General features: G+C 47.7%; 1 protein-coding gene across 1 annotated transcript; it reads right to left on the reverse strand.

Annotated features, from left to right (window-relative positions):
- Positions 1–4,488: 4,488 nt before the first annotated feature.
- Positions 4,489–11,846, reverse strand: S100B (S100 calcium binding protein B). The gene is made up of 3 exons (XM_034786587.1): positions 11,646–11,846; positions 8,771–8,926; positions 4,489–6,413 (listed from the first exon to the last, which is right to left on the reverse strand). Exons 2-3 carry the CDS (start codon positions 8,906–8,908, stop codon positions 6,273–6,275), a joined length of 279 nt encoding a protein of 92 aa, XP_034642478.1. The 5' UTR covers positions 8,909–8,926; positions 11,646–11,846; the 3' UTR covers positions 4,489–6,272.
- Between the last annotated feature and the right edge of the window lie 10,881 nt (positions 11,847–22,727).

Below are 22,727 nucleotides of genomic sequence, written 5' to 3' on the forward strand. Positions count from 1 at the left end.
GGACACGGGACAAACAAGCAATTTTGCCCTCCCGGAAGGGCTCTCGAAAGGCACGTGCCCGACCTGCAGAGACAGGTCGGGCACGTGAAAGGCACTTTTGGGTTGCTGGACTTTTAAGAACCAGAGGGGGAAAGGACACTGCCCAGCTTACTTGGGGATGCATCTTTTACTCATGGTTTATGTTTATGAACCCTGTTTGTGGTGTTTTCCCAAATTAACGCCGAGTTACTTCCCTCCTTTAATTAAAAGTTTCTTTTCTACACTAGCTCTATGCTTGTGAGTGGGGAAGGATTGCCTCTCAGAGGTGCCCAGGGGTGGTGTGTAAATTTCCCAGGTTACTGGGTGGAGGCTCAAGCCGGTTCTGCGTTGTATCAATGGAAAGGAACCCCTAGATCAGGGGTTCTCAAACTGGGGGTCAGGACCCCTCAGGGGGTCGCAAGGTTATTACAGGGAGGTCACAAGCTGTCAGGCTCCATCACAAACCCCGCTTTGCCTCCAGCATTTAATGGTGTTAAATATATTGTAAAGTGTTTTTAATTTATAAGGGGTTGTCGCACTCAGAGGCTTGCTATGTGAGAGGTTTAAGAACCACTGCCCTAGATACTGAACCTGTCCGTGATTGCTGCTGGCTCCACCAGGCAGAAGGGTTACATGTTCATTCCCTCTGGGGCACCTGGCATTGGCCACTGTGGGAAGACAGGATACTGGGCCAGATGGATTCTTTGGTCTAACCCAGTATGGCCATTCTTGTGTTGTCTCCCCTCCCTTGCTAGCCGGTGATGTAATGCAAGGCTTACCTGTGTAGCCTTGCTCCACCTCAAGTCTATCAGTGGAAACCCTGAGAGACAACTGCAAATGACTGAACCCACTTGGGGTGAAAACAGAACATTAGCCAAGGCAGGGAGTTAGCCTAGGTATTAGCAGAGATAAATGACTAGGGAGTGGAGAGAGGCCTTCTGGAGCCCAGTATGGCCAACTTCCAGAGAGCAAAAGTCATGAGTCAGACCCGCCCAAAAATCATGAGATTGGCCCCAAGATCATGACATTTTAAAAAAAGATATTGTGATTTTAGGCCAGTCTCTTGCTTTGTGAACAACCCCGGCCCCTCCCCAGGTGTGTGCATGTGATAGCAAGTAGAGCATGAGAGGCAGCATGCCACTGGGTCATCTGACTCCGTTAGGGAGGAGACGGGGCTGGAGCCAGTCCACCCTGTTCCATGACTTAGCCCCTTAAAGAAACGGGTTTAAGGGAGCAACAGACAAGCTGGTGAATCTCTCCTCTCAGTCCCATCACCCAGAGAGCTGCGGACATGGGCAGGGATTGTGAATCCCTGCCCCATGACAGAGGCAGGGCATGGGTCCACAATGCCTGACCATGTATCGTCCCAGGATTTGATGAAGTGGGACAAAACCTAAAGGACATGGGCCGAATTCTGAGAGCAGCAAAAGCCCTTCTAAAGCTGTTCTCTCAGGAAGTTCCATATTCCACCCTGGCCCCTGAGGATCCGCCCCAGGGGAAGGGAAGGGGCTCACGGGTACAGAACATGCACCTGCCCATTGACCATGACCTGCCTCCTTCTCCCACAGCAGTCGGCTTCTGGATCCAGTCCAGAGCCAAGGGAGAGCCAAGGCCATGAGGAGCAGCACCGCCCTGCTGCGATTCCCCACCTGCCTCCTGGGATTTTATGTGAGTGACCTTTACCCCCAGGTCCTGCTCCTCGGTGTAGCCAGGGCCAGTTCTGACAGGCAGTGGGAGCTGGGGCTGCAGGGGCCCAGTAGGGCAGTAGGATCAGTGTTGGTCTTGTGCTCACCCACCCAGAAGTGTGAGGAGAGCTGAGCTGGGCCGCAGCCTTTCACCCTCAGCTGGGAGCTGTCTGGCCCCTGCCCTTCCTGGGCATGTCTGGTGCCTGGAGGAGGACTTCCTCCCAGACCCCCTCCAAGAAACTTCATCCTGTTCCTATCTAGACAGGCTTTTTCAGAGCCCCCACCAGTTCTCTCCTTTAAATCAATGGAAAGTGCCTGCACAATTTTCAAGGTACCAGTGGAAAATTTGAATGGGTGTCCTCTGAAGAAGAGCTCTGTGTGGCTCGAATGCTTGTCTCAACAGACCTTGGTCTAATAAAAGATGTTACCTCTCCCATCTTGTCTTTCTAACAGAGGAAAATACGGTCCACTGTTCCAGCCCCCAGCCAACGGCAATTCGGCGGCGGGTCCCTCACACCCTCTTGGAGTGAAGGACCTGCCGCCGAAGAATGAAGAGCTGCTGCCAAAGTGCCGCAGATCGCGATCGAGGCTCTTTTTTTTTATTTATTTTTTTTGCTGCTTGGGGTGGCAAAAACCCTGGAGCCGGCCCTGGTCCTGCTGTACGTGCAGTGATTTATTTATGTGTTTATAAATCTCGGTGTTTTGCTCCAATGATTGAAAACCCCTCTCAGAGAATCCAATTTTCTGCCTACTTTATTTTGTCACCATTAGTGCAAGGATCAAAGGCCTTCTGTTAGACCAAAATGGCACCATAGCAATGGAAATGTCTGCTACCACCACTTGCTGAAAATATACTCTGACATTGCACAGGGGGTTCTGCTCTCTTTCCATTTTCCCAGTGGTTTGAAAAACTAGTTAAAACTTACAAAGCAGGAGTTTGTTAGCAGTGACTGAGAACTATGAAGTCGCTGTTCTTCTCAATGTTGGTGTGATTCTTATTTACTCTTACCAGCTCTCGCCAGCACTGAAGTCAAACAGCACAAATCAGTCAGTTCACTCGACTGGCTGAACATTCAGAACCTTTTTACAAAGCAGCCGAGTGATCTACTCGGCAGAACCTTCTTTTTAGGTGGCTTGTTTGCATAAGACATCTTTTTGTAAGAAATACCCCCCAGTCCAGTCCACTGTTAACATCACACAATCATACAACCTCTGCCAGCTGAGCATCTTGATAGATCTCACACGCATTATCAACTGAGTCGCACCACACTTATTATAGACAAGGAAACTGAGGCACAGAAAGGCTAAGGGACTTGCTTGTAAGTCTAGGCTCCCAATTCACAGTCACAACCTTAGTTACATGCCCTGGCTCCTCCCAGGAAGGGTAGGTAAATAGGGCTAACACGTAATTAATGCTCCTACCAGCATGGCATTTTCTTTTTAGGGTTATTTCAATCTGAAGGGTCAAAAAGAATGAAGGGAAAACTGCTGACACAGTATCAGGTCTAGAGTGGGAAACATATCTCATGAGCAACAATTATTCAGATAGGATCAGGGTTAGTGCTCTAAGTCTGCTTCGCACCCCTCCAGTGCAACCAAAGCCAGTGTAACTGGCATCCAGGGGAATTCCCAGGGGCCAGATGATTGGTGATGCAGCTCCTATGCCGTCCCTCTCCACCGAGCATAGGGGGCATGGCCGGGCAAAAAGGGTTGTGACTGTTCTGCTGATGCTGTAATGGCCCCGGGGAGCCATTGGCAGCTCCCTGGCGGGTGAAGCATCCCTGAGCACCTCTCAGCCAGTCTAGCAAATCTGGATCAGACTTTTACCCCCACTAGTATAATATGCAATTGAACCATTCACTTCCTGTCCTAGCCGGTTTAGTCTTGCTATGCGCTGCTCAACAGTTCGTGCATTTCAACCCTGATGTGGCTGCATATGATTGTGTTTACATGCTGGTTTTACTATGAATTTATTACAGCTGCATGCAGTACCCAGAGGTCTCTGCATATAAATTGCATCGATTCTCTTTCCCAGTTCATGCAAATCGACAGAACAACGACCCCATCGCGCACCTGTTCTGCTGACTCCGTACTTTATCAGTCAAACAGTACCTGCAGGGGGCAATATGAATGTATAATACCTTCAATTCTTACGGTATATAAACACTATCGTAAACAGTGTAGATAGAGATAGATGTAACCACTGAAAGGGTTGTAATGGTCCCTCAGCTGGGTTTTTGATACTTTACGGACAATGCCTAAGCCGAGGCTGGAAGGATTGACAGAACCGCCATTTTGGGGGGTCTGATGCCCCACACATCAGTGATCCATCACCGTGCATTTCCCAGCTCACCATTTGTGACAACTGCCTGCCATGGTCATCAGCAAGGACTGACCTGGAGACCTCTCACCTGAAAAGGGTCACACAGGAACTGCTACTGTTTGCGCTGAAGGACTAAATCCAGTTGGTAGCTGGAGCCTGTAGCAGACTCAAAGGCTTTGTGTGGGACCAGCCACTTGAGGGAGACAAAACCCAAACTGAGTTAATGAGGGACACACATGTATACTACACTCAGAAACTAAATGATAAAGTACCTTTTAGCAGGGCTGCACCCACACAAATCCTGCCGCAGGACTGGGGCCTTCATTAGCAATCAAAAGGACTGAGAAATAATAGAACCAAAAATTCTCAAAGATGTCAAAAATATGATGGTGGGAACACTGAATGCTAATTTGCATTTTTCTAAATAATTGAACTTAAAAAAAACAAAACAAAACCCACAATCACTTGGTTAAAGCTGCTGGTTTAATTTGAATCTGAATGCAGGGCAGTACCTTTCCTACATGCATGTCCCTAGCAAGGTCTCCTTCCACAGTTGCAAGGAACTATAGAAAGAGAGATCTTCATTTCCATAAAACATAGGGCATTTTGTAAAATCAAATTATGGAACATTTAAAATGTATAAAGTGAAAAAGAATGCAGATTGAGGTTATATCCAAATACAAAATTTAGAATTTGAAACACTATTTCTAAACATCCCAGAAATTATATATACATATTTAGTATGGAAATCAAGGCCATCCAGATAATAGCATACTGGCAAACTTAAAATGACTCCCTAATTTAATTTTTTACTGTTCGATATTCATTAGTCCAGAATTAAAGTTTAACATTGACCCATTGCTGAGCTATGGGGAAATTTAAATTGTAGCCAACTCTTCTGAGCTGAGTTGCTTGCTCACAACATGAATTCAGTAGCACATTTTGAAAGTTAGGGTATGTCTACACTATGGAGACTATATCCGCATAAACTATGCAGCATAGCCCCGTAATGGAGACACAGCCTACACCAACAACAGGTGGGTTCCTGTAAGTGTAGGAATACCACCTCCCCGAACATGAGCTGCATCAATGGAAGAAGCACTCTTCTGTCAACACAGCTGTATCTACACTGGGGGGTTATGTCAGTTTTCACACCCCTGACTGAGGTAGCTATGCCAATATAACTTCCTAGTGTAGACCAAGCCTTAGTCTAGAGATTCAGGATTCTGAATGATCCCTGGAGATTTACATCTTGTTCTGACCGGTCAGGATCAGTGGAACAGGATTGTTATAAACATGCTTAAAATGGGCGAAGGAGATTAGATTCCTGGATCTCTGAAAAGGATACAAGGACCCATCACCAACACAAAACCCAATACAGTAGCTATATTGCTAGCACAAAACAATAATGTGATAGAATTTTTCTCCTTCATCCCTTCCTTCCCAGTGATCACTCATTGTAACTTTATCCTGGGAACCCTGTCTAAATGTACCGCTGTCTCTAGCCTCTTTCAGCTCTCTCATTATCACAGTAGGCTTATGTGCCCAAATTGCCTCAGCACCTATTTCTGCTAGTAGTTAAAAAGTAGGAAGACTTAAAAATAAGAGAAAAGGCTTAGAATGTTACCTAGTATGCCTTTCAAAAACAATATTGTTGAAGATAAATAAGCTGTTGCGAAATAAAAATGCTCATGGAAGTGTCGTGTGGCCACTGAGTAATTAGTGAGTATCCTATCTATTGTTCTTTTATCGTTAGCTTTGCCCACTGGGTCTGATTCAAAGCTCATTGAAGTCAGAAGAAGTCTTGCTATTTAATTCAATGGGCTTTCAATTAGGCCTCTGTTCTCCAGTCCCTTTATTACTTACTAACTGATTACCCCCCCCACACCTTTTAAAAAACAAAACAAATCTTTACAATAAAACTTGGACACCTTTGGAAGGTCTAACTACTTGCATCTGAATCTCTGTATATATCTAGTCATGTAGCAGGAGGAGGCTGTGCACTCTAATTATAGGTAAGATATAATACACGTGCTGCTTAAGAGCTAGGCAGGCATTGGCAAACAGCCCTTTAAAAGACATTTGTATGTTTCCATTCACAAAGCACACTGATCTTACTAAAACTACTTAGGATTAGCAGACTCACTCCTACGAGCCCCTAAACCGGCTTGGTCTCTCTACATTAGAATTCATATTCTATCTTTAAAAATCACACACAGCAGGTTCTCGGTTGCTTCTCTGATGTTTCACTCATGTTCAAAGAACTCGTGACAAGCAGAAGTGACCATGGCAATGAAGGCTACAAATTCCTGGAAGTCGCATTCAGCGTCACCATCGGCATCCAGTGTCTCCATCACCTTATCCACTGTCTCCTGATCTTTAATTTCCTAATCAAAACAAGAGAGAGCAGTTAAAGCTGGTGAGCAATGGATAGGGCTGCGAATAAGATTTAGAAGTCCTGGTTCTTAATCTGGTTGTCTTCAAATGGAGCTAATAGACAGTACAGTAGATGTCACCTACTAGGCTTCCAATGGAGCTGCACAGTCTCCAGGCTAACTCCAAAGGCAGTTAGCGAGGGGCTCTTCCTCCTCACCACTCTTTGGGGCACACAGGAGGAGGAATTTCCAGTCCCCATCCACACCCCACTTGCCAGAACAGGGACTGGCACTTTGGCCCAGACTCAACGGATGTGGGCAGTGCAATGCCTGGGTTAGACACTGGGGCGCTCTGAACAATGCCTGGGGAGAGAGGCACAAGTCAGAATACTGGTGGGGAGCTGCCAAAACTAGTCGATAGCAGACACCAAGTAGAGGGGTGCCTAAGCCCAGCCCCTCTCTAGGATTTTGGCACCTAAATCCAGGCAGGAGGGAGGCTCCTACCTTGGCTTGGGACCCACAGCCAAAACCCTCCCCTGGAGTCAGCGTAAGTCCTTTCTTGCAAGAATGGCTCTGGTGCACACCTAACTCCACACCAAACAGAAGGGTGGGGAGAGCGGCAACAGACACTTCCCTGAGCCTTAGCCCAGTGGTTAGAGCACTCAGCTGGAATGTGGGAGACCCCCAGTTCAATTCCACCCCCCAGCTGATGAGGAGATGGAATTCAAACCGCAGTTTCCCACCTCCACTTCCTAACCACTGGACAAGGAGATGTTCTGACCTGGGGTTCTCTCAATCTCTCCTGTTGAAGCTGTTCCACTGTGTATCCATAACTAAATACAGCATGCATTGGGCCAGAGAGAGAGTGTGTGACTATAATCCAGGGGCTCTGGCACTTGCCTGAGACATGGGAACCCCCTGTTCAAATGTCTTCTCTTCTTCAGGCAGAGGTGGAGCTGAGTCAGGTCTCCCACTGCCCAGGTGAGTGCCCTAACCACAGCGCTAAAGGTTAGAAGGGAGTCCCGGCCGCTTCCTCCTGCCGTGTGTGGAGTTATGCATGCTCTGAGCACCCCTACAGGCAGGGCCGTTCCCAGCCATTTTGGTGCCCTATGCAGACACACACACACACCCCGTGGGGGGGGGAGGCAGGAGCAGGCTTGGGGGGTTGGGGGGAACCGCCCCCCCCAGCACGACCTGGCGGAGCAGAGTGGGTTGGGGCCGGGTCACTCCACTTCCTGATGCCTGGTGATTGCAGGGTGGGCCCGACCCCCCACTCACGGGTTAGCGGAAAGTGGAGTGACCCGGCCCCAGCCCGCTCCGTTCTGCTCTCCCAGCTCCCAGCCTTGGGGGACAGGGGGGAACCGCCTCCCCAGAACTTACCAGCGGTGTGGAGGGGGCTGGGGCCAGGTTGCTCCATTTACTGCTGCCCGGTGAATGCAGGCCTGACCCCTGCTGCAGTCCTCAGGGGAAGGGGTGGAGTGGGGCCGGGGCTGGGGCAGAGCAGGGGTGGGAAGAGGCGGAATTGGGGCAGAGCGGGGGGGGGCATCGGGAAGAGGCAGAGCAGGGGCTGGAGCAGCACACAGCTGCCTAGGGCACCAGGAAATTCGGTGCGTACTTTGCATATGGGTAAGGACGGCCCTGCTTGCAGGTGAGCAACGCCTCCCCTCCCTGGGTTCGAGGATGCTGCTGGGTCTTAGGCATGAGACAGGCATCCAGACGCCTCCCTGAAGCGGCAGTACAAATGCACAGAGGCAAAAACATAGGCACCTAGGGGACTCTTAGAGCACAAATTTAGGCATCTATAGGATTGGGCATCAGCTGAGCAGGGATTTTGTGGCTCACAGGAGCAACTAAAGCTGCAGTTTAGGTACCTAAGTCCCTTTGGGGATCTGGGCCCTTGTGCTTTCCCCCACAGGTGACCAGACCTTGATACATACAGTCTGACCCCTCACATATAAGCACCTGGGAAATACACAAGCCAGGCAAATAGATCATTTCATGGAGAGAGAGCTGCCTGCCCTCCAGAGGGGATATGCTTTGCCTTCTGAATGCACTAACTCCCTTTTATTGCCCACCTTCTGAGTAGCCATTAAATCAGGACAGTCTCTTCCCTACTCCCAAGAAACACAGCATAAGACAAAGGCCGAAGTACTGGAACCAGGCCATTGCGCTGAGCCCTTTGGCAGTCACAGCCAGAGGATATATCCTGTTCCCATTGCCACGGGAAGCAGCCTGCTGGCTCCAACTATTTCAACAAACAACACGAGAGCTGAGAACTGTCGAAGGCTACAGTAAACATCTTCAGGCATCTCGACATTTGGTACACAATAGAGTAAAGGGCAATTCGTTGTTCAACAGGCAATACTCACGCCTAAAAAATGGGGGAGTTCATTGTTAATGAGCTCCTTTAATTCAGATTTCTTCAGCTTGTGTTTGTCTCCCTCCTTTCCCGAGTACTGGTGGAAAGCGTCAATGATGGCAATCATGGCCGTCTCCAGAGCAGACATTGTTACAGTGGCACTCAGCTAAAATGAAAGGGACTGGGAGGAAACACAGTGTTAAGCTCAGCGGGGGGAAGGGGGAGGGTTAAATGCCTTCTTGCCTTCTCTGTGCAACAATAAAACCCTTGGACCAACAATGTTATGTCACCAGGGCCTGATCCAAGGAAGTCAATGGAAAGATGCCAATAAATTTCAATGGGTTTTGGAGCAGGCCCCAGATGAACACTCAAGGAAATAATGCCAGCGAAGAGCCGACCATCTGTGGAAACTTTTATTTCAATTGATATAGCTTAAGGTTAGGAAACACATGTGGGACATTGCCTAAATGATTGTTCTTACTTTAAAACCTTGGGTAACAAGCAGAATATTTGTATATTGCCAAAATGGAGTCAGCACAGACCTATCGTTAAAGGGAGGTACCCTGCAGTACTAGATCGTCCGTATAGTCATTAGCTTCTTGTCAGCATCACTAACAAAAAGTAACATTCTGAAGGGAGGATTACTGGGTAACCTAGCCATAGGGGATTGGTCAATTTCACCATTAAATTCCAGAAGAGTGCACTGTGGGGAGTTGGGGAGGGAATAGCGGCTATTTGTCTGGAAAATTCCCAGACTTCCCTGATGTTTGAACACAAGTTTTGCACCTTGAGCTCCACTTTGGCAGAGTAGAATAAATAAATAAAAGCCAGCAGCTGTTAAAAGACTTGAATATGGCACAGTCAAAATACACAACCCTCACCAATACATCCACGATTAACTGATTCTTTTGTGTTAAATGGTACTGACTGCCTTGCTTTTCAAAGGATGGGCCACTAAGCCCCAGAGAAGCATTTCACCCCAAGATGTCGGGGAAGATCCTCAGCATTGCCAGAAAAAAGGGGGAAAAAGCAGCAAGTGAAGGTCTGGAAAACAAAGTTTCTTGACAACTGAAGTGCCACAAAACAATTTTCAAATAGATATTTTGGCCAGGTTTCAGTTACATCCAACCTAGTTCTTTAAAATAAAAAATGGTATCTGTTCAATCCAGAGACTGCTAATAATGCAAAAGAACTAATCTTTGGGACCATCTGTGACCATATAACATATTCCTTTGGCAACTAAAGCCATTGCTTACATAGGAAAGTATTTAATGGATTTTTAGCTATTTTTAATGCAATTGAACAGTTGGGAACAAGGACAGCCAGCCCTGTGGGAATAGCCAGCTTTCTGCAGACCACCAGGAATGCTCCATGGACCATTCTTGGTCTGCAGCCCACAAATTGGGAACCACAGACTTACATCGTTGCCTGAGCAACACATCACCTCAATCATGGTATTTTTTAAGGCTCTGTTTTTTTCACCCTTTGGAGATTGTAAACACATTTGGAAAATACTGCCCTCAGTATGAAAACAGTGCATGTGTCTCCAACACGGTATCTTTTCCCCAAATTTGCTGCAGAATCACAGTTCCAGTTTCCTGTGCTGAGATTTATCTAGTTAGGTTCTTACTGTAGTGTGACCTTGTCTTAGCAAAAAGCCTCCTTTCTTACTTCAGAAGGAAAACGCTTACAATTTTTGTCACATCACAAGAACCTGTCTCAGCCAATTAAACAGCACTTACGCGTGTTGTGTAATTTCCTTGGTTTGTAGCCTGTGTTATTGTTACTTCTTAAGTTGAGTCTTCTAACCAGCTGATTTGCTCCATTTTTAGTCTGCTGGATTTTGTACATTTTTGTTTACAGTGCTTTACAAATGTCTTTGTAATCATCTTTATTCTCCAGCTTTTTCTTTCTTTTACTTCTCAGATTTGGTTCTGTCTTTATTACCTGATCACTGAACATCTCTATCCCCACTGAACCAACAGTACATTATGAGATCCAGTTTTCATAAGCCCTAAGTGCAAGCAAATATGCTCATTTCCCTTCATTCCGCACTGCGTCTGATAAACTATTTAATATGCTAGCTATAGAATTCAAGTGATTTAGAGCCTTACCTCCTGACGTTACATAAATATTTGATTGCAGGGTTTCTTATAGATTTCATATAGATAATGAAACCCCTTTAAAAGATTATGATGTAATGGGAAAAGATGTAGAAAAAACAGCCCCAAAAGTTTCACAGTACTCTGACGTTAAGAAAGGTTTTAGTTAATAAAATTAAATCAGACTTTGCTTTTGTTGGGGGAAAAAACTTGGTGCTTGCAGATCCTTGCTGGTGCAAGTCAGCATTGCTCTACTGACTTTAAAGGAACTACTACATCAGAGGCTAAGGACTTGCCTCACGATGTAACTCTCTATTATAGACAAATCTTCCTCAACCACAGGAGCAAGAGAACAGGCACATTGACTTAAATTAGATACAATTAAAGATCTTTGGAAAAGTTACAGTCATAACTAGCACTGCTCTTCATTTATTCAAATCAATATTCCCTGCTCATGTTGTAATGGAAAGTGCTTGCTAGACACAACTATGTTGTATCACTGTCTAATTTGACAACGTTTGCAGACATAACAAAACGCGTGAAAAGTGTCCCTCCACTCTGCTTTGGCTGCTGCGTTTTTTCTTTTCTTGTTTTAAGTGTTTAGTTTGACAAAACCCCAATGGCTTGAAGGTTCCAAAGTGAGTTGTGGGGGGGGGGGGGGGGAATCACTCCTACTTCAATCATTAGGTTGGTCTGTGACCCACCTGCATAAATATTCAGAATTAGCATTTGCTAACAAAGTCGTTTCTTTCTAAACACCATAGTATTATTTCTGTTACTCACCTTCCTTCTGTGCCCACGTTTTGCTGGAATCAGAGCAATGTATTCTAAGACAGCAAGGGGGACGCTTCTTATTTCATCTGTGGGGGAGTGGAGAAGTCCATCGACTAAGATGCAGTGCTTCTGCAGAACGGCAGCAGCCAATGAGGACCTGAGGAGGGGGTGGGGGTAGGAAGGAGGCAGCTGATTCTTGGACCTGATTTCCTGGAATGGGTGGAAATACACACAAGGGTGCATTCAGCAAGCTGTTATCCCACATCAGTTTGCTCTGGGAGCTGCTAACTGATACATTGGTACCAGCGAAAGAAAGATCTCTTGTAAGGAAAAGTAGACAATCCACTTTTTAATTTCTAACAAGAAGTTTGTCCTGGGTTTCTTGTTATTAACAAAATAAGGGAGAGGAATTCGCTAACTGCAGTAGAATGTATATGCCAGTCCTGTGGTGCCAAAGTGGAGGCAAGGATTCAAACTGGAAGAACGACAGAGGGATCACACCTTTATTTTACAATCGTTACTAATGCTAATAACTCTCAATAACAGCGGTGTTGCAGTTGCAGATCTGCTGTACTGTGAATCATCAACCAGAGCCAAGGGAATTAAATGAATTGACATTTTTTAAGGAATGCCAAACGGGTTCAGATAAAATGTTGGCTGGACCAGTACTTAAAATTCAAACCCAAGCTGACTATTTTTTTAAGTCAAAAACAGTTTAGTTAACTATATCTGTTACATACACACACTTCATTAGCCTCTGCACCTCCTGATCTTGCCAGGCCTGAGAGAAGAAATGCCATGAGCGGGAATCAGTTTGGAACCCTTGCAGGAACAGCGTATCTTAGGGGTTTATATTGCACCTTCCACGTAAAATCGACAGTAATAGCAAAATACCTAGTGGACTTCATGGAGTCTCGGCACTTCTCCTTTTTCAGGGTCAAGGCATTGTGTGGGGGTTTTAGATTTTATTAGTCCCTCCCCCCACTCACACATTTTTTTTTCTTTGATAGAGCTTGTGGAGTACGAGGGGTGGTCAGCGTTGTTAGTGTCATTCTTATGATGGAAGGGCTTTGGGTCATAGTAGTCTTCAGTACCAAGCCCTTTTCTGCTGAGGAATGGGACTTAGTTGAAGTCTTAGCGTTCTTCATGGTACCCAAAGTGCTCAGAGCCTCACTAGCACTCCTCTCAGGGCATGAGATCTCCGGTGACCGGAATGTTTCTGATGAGGAACTCTGTTCTGCTCCTCTTATCCCTCTGCTTAGACTGAGTGGGAAGGTCTCAGTACCGCCGATGGGGATATCAGTACCTCACTCATGGGTAGTGCTGGGGTTCCAATCCTGTCTTCCCCTTGGAAGCTCTTGGTGACTGTGCTCTTGATGATGGGACACTGACAAACACAGAGGATCCCTGTACATGGGACTACTCTGCACCCTGGTCAGAAGCCAGTCTTAAGGCTTGCTCCATCATGAAGAGCTTATACTTAATATCTCTGTTCTTCCAGGACCTTCCCTTAAAAGAAGTGCAGATCTTTCTGTAACCTCCATGGAGCTTTCCTTGGTCTCTGTGTGCTTGTAGCTCAGGGCTGGGCACTCTGCCCCTGGGAAGAAGGGGCTTTGAGCAGGGGGTTGGACTAGATGACCTCCTGAGGTCTCTCCCAACCCTAATCTTCTATGATTCTAAAAGGGTGCCAAGGGCAGACGCAGAGGCTGCTGGGTAACCAGGAGGGAGAGATGCTGTTTTGAATGATGGGGGCCCTGTTGTCTTGGGGAGATAGCAGGGTGCCTGCATGGCCACCAGCCACGGGAGGAGCAGTGTCTGAGAGATGGGGCTGCAGGGGTTAGAGTCCATTGACAAGTCAGCGCTCAGGAAGAAGAGCTAGCCTGACCAATAGACATGCGATACCCGCCCCCAGGAGCGCTGGGAGAGGGGAAACGCCATCTTGGAAGGTCTTGAGCCACAGAAAGGGCAGGGCTTGCTGTGGGTGAGCTGGTGAGTCCAAGGCCTGCATGCAGGGTCCCCCTGAAAACTGGCCTCTGGGGTCTGGCAGCAACACCCTCAACCTGGAACTTTCCCTCTTCAAGGTGACACCCGGTGAGTAGGGTTTGTTGGGAAAACTCCCCCCCCCCCCCACAGCTGAATTAGCCCTTCAGCTTCTAGATAAATCAGTTCACAAGTGGCAGGTTCTGCTCGGGCTGCTAGCTCAGGGCTGCCTGCCGGCTGTGAGGGTAGCTGAGCGCTAGGGTAGGAGATCAGGAGTTTAGTAGTTATTATAATCTGCACCCTGAGCCCTGCATCCCTGTGTGGGGAGGGGAAATCCTGGGAACAGAAGCAGCGCGGCTCCTGCAAGAAGAGGGTGCCCGCCAGCTGCGATTGTCAGCCCTCTGTAGTGGCTGAGGACTCTAGATTCATCTCAGAGCCTGAGGATCCTTCATGGAGTTGTGAGTTGTGATCATCCGGGGAATTGCTTGGGAGACTCCTACTCCCTGAACTGTGTCCTCGAGCCAGGGGCTAAGGGTTTGGGGATTTTATTACGTACTGCCTATGAAACCTGTGGCGGGATCGACCATCCTATCCCACGTGTGAGTGCCTTCGGCTGCACTGAACCAAGTCAGCAAAGCTGCTACAGACAATATCATTGTCACAGGTCGTCAAGGGCCCCTATGAAGTACGCGTGCCAATGGGATGCTAAATTTTACTCTTGTTCTATCCAGTCATGTGACTGGGGAAATTCATGAGGATTATCAGTGACCCCAAGAGTAGTATTTCACCCTGTTCTGTTATATTTACTCCCTGTCTACATATTCAACAGAAGAATTATATTATTATGTGTTTGTGGTATTTCTTGAGAGTCTCCAGCTATCTGGCAAGTAAGTGGGGGTTGCCCTTGTGGTTAGAATTTTCCTTCCGAGCTGCCGTGGTGACCTTGCCAGGAAGGAGCGAGCGGGGATGGGGTGGAGGCATCGCCAAATAAATTCCTATGGGAAAAAAAATAAGGAAGTTGCACCCTGCTGGAGGCGGGAGCCAGAACCCAGGCCTCTCTATCAAAACCCTTAAGGAGATTGGCATTAAAGGGGGTAACCGGGAGGATTGGGGCAGTACATTGCTCTTACGGGGCAGTACTGGGAGTGCCACTCACTAACAGGGATTGCTTCTCAACAAGGGAGGTGCCTTTTAAAGCCCAGGGAACCTGGCATCCCCAACAGAAGAAAACTTGCCCCTCAATAGGAGAAGAAGAAAAAAATTGAGTGCACACGTATGTGTATTATATTTTTTAGAAAAGAAAAGAAGAAAGAGGAAAACAAATGTTCCAACAACTATAAAGGTACTAAACCTACTACTAAGAACTAAGTATCAAAGCTAAAATACTAGTAAAAGAGGGAACAGGCCCACAGCTATACTCCATTTCTGGCCAAAGACGGATGAGAAGGAACTGAGGAACGTTCACCTGCACAGCCCTATGTAGCCTTGGTACAGGGCATGAGGATGTGTAAGGCCAAAAGGGGAACTGCTACCAAAAGTCTCTGATCAAAGACAGAGGGGCTCATGTGCACCTGAAGTGGAGTGCCCACTCAAAGAAGAGCTAACGCAATCCTGGAATGCATAAGCAGGGGAATCTCGAGTAAGAGTAGAGGGGTTAATTCACCTGTCTATTTGGCACTGGTGCAACCATTGCTGGAATCCTGGGTCTAGTTCTGGTGGCCACAATTTAAGAAGGATGTTGATAAATTGTAGAGGTTGAGAGAAGAGCATCAAGAAAGATTAAAGGATTGGAAAATATCCCTTATGGTGATTGAGCTCTTGGAATCTATCTATTGAGATTAACAAAAGAGAAGGTTAATGGTAAATTGATTACAGTCTAAGTGTCTACGCATAGGGAACATTTAATAATGGGTTATTCAGTCTAACAGAGAAAGATATAACATGATCCAAAGACTGGAAGTTGAAGCTAGACAAATTCAGACTGGAAAGATGGTATAAATTTTCAGCGGTGAGAGTAATTAACCAGGAGAACAATTTCCTAAGGGTCGTGGTGGATTCCCCATCACTGAACATTTTTATCTCAAGATTGGATGTCTTTCTAAAAGCTCTGCTCTAGGAATTATTTTGGGGATCTTCTCTGGCCTGTGCTATACAGGAGGCAGAGTGGATGATCACGGAGTCCCATCTGGCCTTGGAATCTATGAATGAAGATGTGTATTTATAAATTTGCTATTATCAAAGAAAATGCAATAATACCCACAAACAGTGGTTTTCAATGAATAATCCTAGTGAGTTGTAGTCATGACTGAGCAGTAATTTTTAATCTCATCCCATGGAATAGTTCTAAACATAAGGGTTAAGGTGGTATAGATTTAGATTTAGATTGCAAGCTTTTTGGAGCAAGAACTGTCTTACTGTGTGTTTGTATGGTGCCTAGCACAATGGGGCCCTGCTCCTGGGCAAGACCACTAGGTACTACTATAAACCTACTAATAATATGGAATTTCCAAGGTAAATTCAGCTGGAATTAGTGGAATTAAGACTCAACATGGAAAACAAGCAGCAGCAATTGACTTTTTAACTAGAGTCCCAAATATAGACTCATAGAAGATCAGGGTTGGAAGAGACCTCAGGAGGTATCTAGTCCAACCCCTTGCTCAAAGCAGGACCAATCCCCAACTAAATCATCCCAGCCAGGGCTTTGTCAAGCTGGGCCTTAAAAACCTCTAAGGAAGGAGATTCCACCACCTCCCTACGTAACCCATTTCAGTGCTTCACCACCCTCCTAGTGAAATAATGTTTCCTAATATCCAACCTAGACCTCCCCCACTGCAACTTGAGACCATTGCTCCTTGTTCTGTCATCTGCCACCACTGAGAACAGCCGAGCTCCATCCTCTTTGGAACCCCCCTTCAGGTAGTTGAAAGCAGCTATCAAATCCCCCCTCACTCTTCTCTTCTGCAGACTACATGAGCCCAGTTCCCTCAGCCTCTCCTCATAAGTCATGTGCCCCAACCCCCTAATCATTTTCGTTGCCCTCCGCTGGACTCTCTTCAATTTGTCCACATCCTTTCTGTAATGGGGGGCCCAAAACTGGACACAATACTCCAGGTGTGGCCTCACCAGTGCTGAATAGAGGGCAATAATCACTTCCCTCAATCTGCTGGCAATGCTCCTACTAATGCAGCCCAATATGCTGTTGGCCTTCTTGGCAACAAGGGCACATGGCTGACTCATATCCAGCTTCTCATCCACTGTAATCCCCAGGTCCTTTTCTGCAGAACTGCTGCTTAGCCAGTCAGTCCCCAGCCTGTAGCAGTACATGGGATTCTTCCGTCCTAAGTGCAGGACTCTGCACTTGTCCTTGTTGAACCTCATCAGATTTCTTTTGGCCCAATCCTCCAATTTGTCTAGGTCACTCTGAACCCTACCCCTATCCTTCAGCATATCTACCACTCCCCCCAGCTTAGTGTTATCTGCGAACTTGCTGAAGGTGCAAGTCAAGATATATCACATCCACTGTTTTCCCCATATCCATATATACATCCAAATATACAACACTGATGTTAGGGACACGTAGTACAAGCACCCTTTTTGGAGAACAAGATGAAAGGGTCATTGAGAGTTTCAAGTAGCCCCGTGTGCTGCTTCCGCCCCATCCCCCCCAGCTGTGTGCTGTTAAATTTAAACCAGCCATTGCCCATTGTCACTACCCAGCTACATGGAGGCAGGACACCAACCTCCATAACACTCTTACTTGTATGGTATTAGAAAAATCTCTGCCTTCCAAGGCAACCAGGAAAGAATGTGCTTTTGGGGCATCTTTTCTTTGTATTCAAGGGACATCAGCAAGAAATGGAGTCAGTTGAAAATAGAGTTATAAGCAGTCTCCAGTCCCACCCCTTCCAATGAGTCTCCCTGTCAATTCTTCAACCTCAAAAAGGATGTTAGTCCTGAAGTATCCATTTCAGTTTATTGTGTTACAGCTGAGAAGTGAGAGAGATGCTTATTGCTCCATCAGTTTGATGGGAACAAGGATAAGAAGGATGCCCATTACTACACTAATAGCATCAGACTAGTAACCACGGGCAAATCTTAAATGCCTTCTTCCCGGGCCAAGAAGGTAATGAGAGAGCTTTTGTGAGATTTCTCTTGCTTATTCTTTTGATTAGTAGTTCTTTGGGTGAAAACGCCCAGAAAAACCCCAGAGCTTCCTTTCAGTGCTGCAACCTTGCATCCTTGTTCTCCAGGCTGAGTGCTGCCCTAGCACCAGGGGCCTGGGCTCTGAACATTCCAGCACGTCCATCCGTGGCTGCGGTCCCTATGGAAAGCCGATTTATGGGGAGAAGTAGCACAGGCAATTTAAATGAGCCATCTGTTCCTAATTGTCTTGAAGATGGATGATGAATCTGTGAGCTCAACATCCTCAGCAAGAGTCCAGGAAGAAGTCTCAAGCAACAGCTCATCACAAGATAGCCAGGGGCACGTAGCCACGTCCCCATGAACTTTCTTGTTGAGGAAGTGTCTATTCAAATGACATCTGAAGCTTTTAATTTTCTTTGCGGAATGGCAGGCGACATGTCACTGATGACCAAGATGAAAAGAGTACTAGTAAGTGGCAAAGTTGTCATCTGAAGCTCGACGGTATATGCCTGTGCAGTAGATGGTATTCTGTTTCCCAGGCCAGCGCCCAAGACAGCTTCTCCACAATGTTTAGATTTCATAAATGGTGTGTCAGATTGGAAGAAATTGGAACCTAAACTAAGGAAGCGTGAGGCATCAGAGGAACATATGAACTGTTACTTGGTCTGAAGAGAACTGCACAACTGTCAAGAATTCTGTGCATATTGATGAAAAGCTGCAGCAGGAAATGGAAGGTGAGAAGCATGACTGGTGTTTAATATTGCAGAGACTTCTACATGTCATATTATTTCTTGGTGAGAGAAATCTGCTAGTTCAAGGGGATGTTGAACACTTGGGAGACAGATGGAATGGAAACTTCCTTGGAGTGACTGAATTAAGAAGTATAATCCTGTTTTGGCAGGTCATTTGGATAAAGTGAAGGCAAGTGCGAAAGTGCATTATCTTAGTAAAGACAAGCAAACTGGGTTTAGTCAACTGTTGGCAGGGGCGGCTCCAGGTACCAGCGCAGCAAGCGCGTGCCTAGGGCAGCAAGCCACAGGGGGGGCAGCCTGCTGGTCGCCATGAGGGCGGCAGTCAGGCTGCCTTCGGTGGCATACCTGCGGGAGGTCCGCCGATCCCAGGGCTTCGGCGGCAATTCGGCAGCGGGTACGCCGAAGGTGTTGGTCCGGCGGACCTCCCGCAGGCATGCCGCCGAAGGCTGCCTCACTGCCATGCTTGGGGCGGCAAAATACATAGAGCCGCCCCTGACTGTTGGGTCAAAAAATTAAACAAACTCTGATGCAAGTGAAAACTGCAGAATACTATGCATTGCTTGACTACGCTGGGTTGTTCTCATATGGAACAAATATCTTTAATTCTTTAGTATGTAAAAGTGAGTGAAGATGAAGCATCTTTTCAAGAGCCTTTTCTAGCAGTTCTGAATGTCAAAGTGTGACACAGTGGGGATTCTCCCTTGTTATGTTGTATGTAACCCTAATGTGAGTCTTACTGTTTTGCATGAATGCTGTGTGTGCCTCAGTTTCCCTGTGTATTGCACCAATGTCTAGGTGGTGGGAATAAGCGTGTGTGACTATTGCGGGGGTTGCTCCAGGTGCCTGCAGGGATGTTATGGCTGCCCCTTTGTAACCTGAGACCCAGGAGGGGGGTGCAACCAGGTGACTCGTGGCCCGGGAAGCGAGAAAAAGGCCGGAGGAGGAGCAACGGGCAGGGCAGGGGCCAGGCAGCTGGAAGTGAGTCAGTCTCGGGTGGCTTAGGGTGCAGGGGGAGGACCAGAGCCCTGGCTCTGGGCTCCCCTCCCCACAAGATGGACTTGGGTGAAAGTCACCGACTTCTGTGCTAACAAGTTCTGTTCTACGCTGTATTCCTGTCGACTAATAAACCTTTTGCTTTACTGGCTGGCTGAGAGTCCCGTCTGACTGCGGAGTTGGGGTGCAGGGCCCCCTGGCTTCCCAAGGAGCCCCGTCTGGGCGGACTCACTGCGGGAACCGCACAATGCGGAAGGGGATGCTGAATGCTCCGAGGTCAGACCCAGGAAGGTGGAAGCTGTGTAAGCTTCTTGCCCTGGAGACAGTCTGCTCCCAAAGAGGAGGCTCCCCCAGAGTCCTGACTGGCTTTGTAGGGAGTAGTTCCAGAGCATCGCCCAGTGACACAAAGGCACTACTGGAGCAGAACTTGCTGAAAATGTTTTAAAGCAACTAGAAGACATGGACTTAAAATAACAGACGGCAGAGCTGAGTATTGTGATAATGGCTCAAACAGGAGGGGCAAGCACTAGGTTTTACAGGCAGAAATTAGGGAAATTAACTCCCATGCCACGTTATGTGCTTTTTGTAGTCCCAACTGGAACTTGCTGATTTCTGATGCTGCTGCTACTTCCCTTGAGTCCAAGAAAGAATCTGGTATACCGCAAAGACTGTATATGTTATTTGGGGGATATTTTAAAAATGCATGTGGCTATTTGCCTGCAATCCCGCTCTGAAAGAGGATGGGAGGTCAGCAGAGACACTGTAAAAGCTGTTCATTAACAGCTCCCGCAGATTTGTGACGCACTCCTGGGGCTACATGACCGTACCTCTGACTGTATGGTTCATTCAGAGGCCAAAATCACTGCAAGAGGAACTGTACTGATCTCCTCATGGCAAGCCCCACTGGGTGGTACAAGGTGCTGAAAGAAAACAGCACAGCCGACAAGCAGGGAAATGATAGAGCCTTTAGTATAGCATTCAGATTCAGAGAAACAGCAGCAGCAACCTTCCAGGATTATTGAGAGAGAGATTTTTATATAGCACTTGAGAAAACAAAGAAATGGCTCACGAGTTGGACATAGAACCAGTGTTTCCAGTTATTCACTCAAGGATACAGAAAAGGTTACCTAAAACAGCAGCAGATGGGAGAGTCTTCATCTTTTATATAAATCACCACAGCAAAATACTGCCACAGTAGCCAATTTTTTAAACTCTTAACATCTTACCTTTCCAATAAAAGGACCCTAAAACTGCATCTTCCTTCACTCTCCCTTTTGCTGAAGATGCAGCAACACTGGGTTGATATTAGGGTTACCAACTTTCTACTTGCACAACACCGAACACCCTTGCTCCGCCCCCTGCCCCACCCCTTCTTCAAGGCCCTGCCCTCACTCACTCCACCCCCCTCTCATTCACACATTTGCACTGGGCTGGGGAAGGGGGTTGGGATGCGGGAGGGGGTGCAGGCTCTGGTGTGGGCTGGAGATGAGGGATTTGGGGGTGCAGGAGGGGGCTCTGGGCTGGGGCTGATGGGTTCGGAAGGCTGAAGAGAGATCACAGCTGGGGAAGGAGTGCGAGGGGAGGGGAGGGCTCCAGTGGGGGTGCAGATTCTGGGGTGGGGCTGGGGATGAGGGATTTGAGGTGCTGGAGGAGGCTCCAGGCTGGGGCCAAGGGGTTCGGAGGGTGGGAGGGGGAATCAGGGCTGGGGCAAGGGGTTGGGGTGCAGGTTCTGGGGTGAAGCTGGGGATGAGGGATTTAGGGTGAAGGAGGGGGCTCTGGGCTGGGACCAAGGGGTTCGGAGGGCAGTAGGGGGATCAGGGCTGGGGCAGGGGGTTGGGGTATGGGGGGGGTGCAGGCTCTGGGCAGCACTTACCTCAGGCGGCTCCCAGAAGCACATCCCCCCTCTGGATCCTATGCAGAGGTGCAGCCAGGCGCGCTGCCTCGTCCGCAGGTGCCGCCCCCGCTGCTCCCATTGGCCATGGTTCCTGACCACGGGAGCTGCAGAGCTGGTGCTTGGGGCGAGGGCAGCGTGTGGAGCTCCCTGGCTGCCCTTACGCATAGGAGCCAGAGGTGGAACATGCTGCTGCTTCTGTGAGCCGCACAGAGCCACGGCAGGCAGGGAGCCTGCCTTAGCCCCATTGCGCCGCTGACCGGACTTTTAACAGCCTGGTCAGTGGTGCTGACTGGATCCGCCAGGGACCCTTTTTGACCGGTCGAAAACCGGATACCTGGCAACTCTAGTCCGTATGGGCCCATCATAGCTTGTTTTCTGAAGCACGGCGTCTGCAGCTCCATCCTAGGCTAGAAGGGCATCAGCCAACACTGCCGTTGGCAGGCTGGCCAGGGATGGCCACGATACGGTTGTAGACAAATAGTAAAATAATTATACAGAAATTATCCCTGACCAACACCCAACCCTGGAATGGCCTGGCCGGAGTCTTTGTTCCCCACTCTCCTCGCTCCATGCTTTGTCATTAACATCCCACTTGTGAAGATTCCTGGCCATGGACCAATCAGAGAAATAACTTCATCTGACCTGTTAATCTTTTTTTTCCCTCATGACAGCTTGGCTAAAACTGATCCTTCTTGGCAGAGAAAGGATCACCCTCCCTTTCTTCTCAGATGAGCCCACCTAACTTAGTCCTCTCTAGGCTTTTCCCTAAAGTAACACTGGCCAATCACTATCTGCCTCTCCCCTCTCTCTCCAAGAGTGGGTGCCACACTAGAGTGTAGCATGCACCCGTTTTGGAGTTACGGCTTTGGAAGGGTCCACCTGTCCAGGGACATGACCAAAGGAGCAGAGATAAGGTCACTATGACCCTCCTTGCCTGAAAAAGTTGCCTGGCTTCCAAACTCTGGCAAGTACGTGGCACCTCCCTTATGAGGGACTCCTGGCCAAACTGTCACCAGAGAAAGAAAATTAGCTGCCAACAGAAAACATTGTTAGCCTATTTTGAATGGAACCCGTGTGTTGTTTTCTCTGTTGTAGCTCACTACCATGGAAGGTAAATCAAACCAGAGACCCCAACTCACTTACAACCTTCACTGCTGGAGGCATTTAATTATTCACCTCTCAACTCCGAATACCACAGGGGGAAATGATGTAATACGAATTTGTACTTCCATAGGCCATAGGAGCTCCTGCACACTAAAGTCCTGCCCATGACTAGCTACTGAACAAAGACAGTCCCTGCTCCAAAGTTATACATGGCAAGAAGGAGGC

The sequence above is a fragment of the Trachemys scripta genome, chromosome 11, assembly GCF_013100865.1.
Source record: "Trachemys scripta elegans isolate TJP31775 chromosome 11, CAS_Tse_1.0, whole genome shotgun sequence".
Classification (NCBI taxonomy): domain Eukaryota; kingdom Metazoa; phylum Chordata; order Testudines; family Emydidae; genus Trachemys; species Trachemys scripta.